Here is a 3,733-nt window from a genome sequence, read left to right as displayed (position 1 = left end):
ACTCATTATCTCTAGCCCATTTTATATAATACACTTTTCTTTTTAGTTTGTCACTAAAAGAATAAAACAATTTAAACTTTTCAGTTTTACTCTTAATGAGATGATTTATAGGCACACAAATATCTGCGACTTATTTTGAATTACAAATTTCAAAAGTCATTCATTCTTTCTTAAATTTTGTGTTCAGCCTAACTAAGGACGCTGCCACATAAAATGGTATGTAGGAAATATTTTGGTTCTTTCATGCAGATTTTATGGAGTTTCTGTTAGAGAACACCACTTCTGCTGTTTCTAACTAAGCATTAATTTCCAACTAAACACCATCAAATTCATTCCTGTTTCTCCTCCCAACTTCACATGCATCTCCTCCTAAAACTCTCCAAGTTATGAGCTGATCATTTCATCTTTTCTTGGCTTCAAATAATGAGGTTCTTTTCTAAGTTATTCAACTATTTTAAGGAGTTCTCAATTTCCCTATGAATTTATCATATATACTTAAAATTTAGGCACATGGATAAGCACATGTAAGACATCATCTCTGTTTCATTTTTCAATTCTTTCATTCTTTTGATTAATTTTTTATATATCTCTTCCCTTTTTCCTTCAACTGAACTTTCATCTTCTGTCAGCTTTCCACAAAACCTTGAAACCAAAATAAGATAAAAGAAATCGTTTTTGCCAAATTTAGTAAACCAGCACTATCAACTAGGATTTAATTCCTTCCTGAAAATCCTCCTAATTACTTCATCAACTTCTTTTTTTCTATTTTTAGTTAACTGGTCTAACTCTAAATAACTATAAATAGTCCTACAAACATTTCTTGGGTACTCAAATCATTCTTCCCATCATAGAAACTATTGCAATACATTGTTTTAAGAAACTAATTAATGGCTTCTTTTACTAGAGCATTAAGCTCATTCTTTGCCTTGCTCCTCCTCCTCCTCCTAGTTATTGTAACAGAAGCTAGGAATCTTAATAAATTAGGATTTGTTAGAACAAAAGGAGCCCATTTTGTACTAAATGGATCCCCATTTCTCTTCAATGGTTTCAACTCGTATTGGCTGATGCATGTTGCAGCTGACCCAACTGAGAGATACAAAGTCTCAGAGGTTTTCCAGGAAGCCTCTGCTGCTAGCCTTTCTGTATGCAGGACTTGGGCTTTTAGCGATGGAGGTGATACAGCATTGCAAATATCTCCTGGAGTCTACGATGAACGTGTTTTTCTGGTGAACTTAAGTTCTATACACTGACAGTGTAATAAGATATTTACGTAATTAGGTCACTTATGAGTAAATTTTTAATAGTAAGCATTAATTAGTAGTCTAGTAAACATGGTAAATCACCTGTTTATTATAACAGGTTAAGTTACATATTTACATTGTCGATACATATAACTTATACGTAAATCTTTTTCAGGTCGATAGACTAATACGTTTCTTGTTTTCTTTACTATGTGGTATTTTTCTTATATTATGGCCTATAACATGGATCAATTCTTTGTGATAGGGATTGGATTTTGTGATCTCTGAAGCAAGAAAGTATGGGATTCGTTTAATATTGAGCTTTGTGAATAACTACAAAGATTTTGGAGGGAGAAGTCAATATGCTCAGTGGGGGAAAAATGCAGGAATTCAGATTAACAGTGATGATGATTTTTATACTCATTCAGTTCTTAAAGATTATTACAAGAACCATGTTAAGGTAGGAAAAAAGACACCATGAATATTTTGAATAAAAAATTGTGGTAGATATAGTATATTTTATATGAAACTAAGTGATGTTTTTTTTTATAAAAAAAATTGTGCTACAGAAAGTAGTGACAAGAGTCAATACCATGACTGGAATAGCATACAGGGATGACACTACAATAATGGCATGGGAACTTATGAATGAGCCTCGTTGCGATGCTGATTATTCTGGAAAAACTGTTCATGTGAGTAAAAACATGCACAATATTAATCATCTGTTATGTTCTTATAATAATGTCTCATGTTTTTTTTGCTAACTATATATTATGTGATGTGATTTTACAGGGATGGGTTCAAGAGATGGCTAGTTTTGTGAAATCACTGGATAGAAAACACTTGCTGGAGATAGGAATGGAAGGATTTTATGGCGACTCAATGCCTGAAAAGAAACAATTTAATCCTGGTTACCAAGTTGGAACAGATTTCATTAGCAGCAACCTTATTAGGGAGATTGATTTTGCCACTATACATGCATACACTGACCAATGGTAAATAAACATCTCTTTTATCCTTCACATACAGAATAGTTAAATTCTCTAAAGCAAAACAAAAATGTAGTAATTAAACAACATTATACAAGATATTGATAAAAGAAAAAAGAAAAAAAAAAGAGGGGAAGCCTAGTGGACAAGGTATCCCGTATTCACACAGGGTCCGGAGAAGGGGCGCACCCAAGGTGTGTAACGTAGATAGCCTAATATAATGGAAGCATTAGTGGCTGTTTGCACGGCTTGAGCTCGTGACCAATATGTTACAAAGAGACAATTTTACCATTGCTCCAAAATTCCCTATCTTTACACAATTTTTTGATAATTAGATAGAATAAATAAATAGGATAATGGTACAAATTTTTGTTTATTTTAACAGGTTGTCAGGACAAAGTGATGATGCTCAAGGAGTATTCATGCAAAGGTGGATGACAAGTCATTGGCAAGATTCAAGAACCATATTAAAGAAGCCATTGGTGCTTGCTGAATTTGGAAAATCTAGCAAAGATCCAGGATACAATCAAAATGTAAGAGACACTTTCATGAGCTCAGTTTACAGAAATGTATACAATTTCGCGAAAGCGGGAGGAACTATGGCAGGGAGCTTAATATGGCAACTGGTGGCACAAGACATGAGCAACTTTGACGATGGTTACTCAATTATCTTAGCACAAAATCCTTCAACTGCAGGACTCATTTCAGGCCAATCTCATGCCATGACAGCTTTGGCTCATTTGGTTAATAGCCCCCATGTTTATCCTTTTAGCCAGTCAAATGGCCATCATCCCTTAGGTGTTGGACATCACCCATTGGGAGTGGGACATCATCGTTTTGGCGGATGAGGTCATCCAAATAAAGCAGTTCCATCGGATTATTTGCATAAATGGCCCTTTTGGCCACTATTTAAATGATGTCCTACACTAGTTCAGTGGGCTATATTTGTGCAAATTTAGCTTATTTAGCTAGCGGGGAGAGAATTTAAAAGAAAAACCATACAGTGCAAATAATATGTTGCATGGAATGCTATGTGGCTTAATTAGATGATTTTGGAGGGTCTTAGGTTCGATTTATTTTTAAGGTATCTAGTTTCACTGCTTTAATTAGGTGTCAACTGTTTTTGTTGCTCTGGTTAATATTCCTGAGTACTTCTATGGTTAATCGGTAATATTGCAACCTAAATGTTTAATTTTGGAACCGCATTAGCAGAAGTTAATGTAATTAAGGTTGATTAACCTCTTGAATGTATTTTTCTTGCATTTCTATACGCTTGTTAAGGGAATAAATTTTTTCATATTTCTGTTTATTTTAGTTTGATGCTCAAATGCTACTATACATAGTATATGGAATTCAGGACTAAAAAGTTTGAAGTTTAGTGTCGATGTAATTTTAATCATACCATAGCAAAAGTTAAACATATAAACACATGCAACAACGCCTTTAAGTCACTAATTTCTCTTGACATAATGAGAAGCATATCAATATTATAAAAACTACCTA

The 3,733-nt window shown here is 33.8% G+C and overlaps 1 protein-coding gene across 1 annotated transcript; it reads left to right on the top strand.

Moving 5' to 3' along the window:
• The first annotated feature begins 828 nt into the window (after window positions 1-828).
• LOC104108653 (mannan endo-1,4-beta-mannosidase 5-like) lies at window positions 829-3,496 on the top strand. The gene is made up of 5 exons (XM_009617742.4): window positions 829-1,226; window positions 1,507-1,701; window positions 1,811-1,933; window positions 2,034-2,236; window positions 2,616-3,496. Exons 1-5 carry the CDS (start codon window positions 888-890, stop codon window positions 3,076-3,078), a joined length of 1,323 nt encoding a protein of 440 aa, XP_009616037.1. The 5' UTR covers window positions 829-887; the 3' UTR covers window positions 3,079-3,496.
• Window positions 3,497-3,733: the final 237 nt, after the last annotated feature.

This window comes from Nicotiana tomentosiformis, chromosome 6, assembly GCF_000390325.3.
Source record: "Nicotiana tomentosiformis chromosome 6, ASM39032v3, whole genome shotgun sequence".
NCBI lineage: Eukaryota > Viridiplantae > Streptophyta > Magnoliopsida > Solanales > Solanaceae > Nicotiana > Nicotiana tomentosiformis.
The sequence above is the reverse complement of the archived record's forward strand: the minus strand, read 5'-3'. Positions and strand labels throughout refer to the sequence as shown.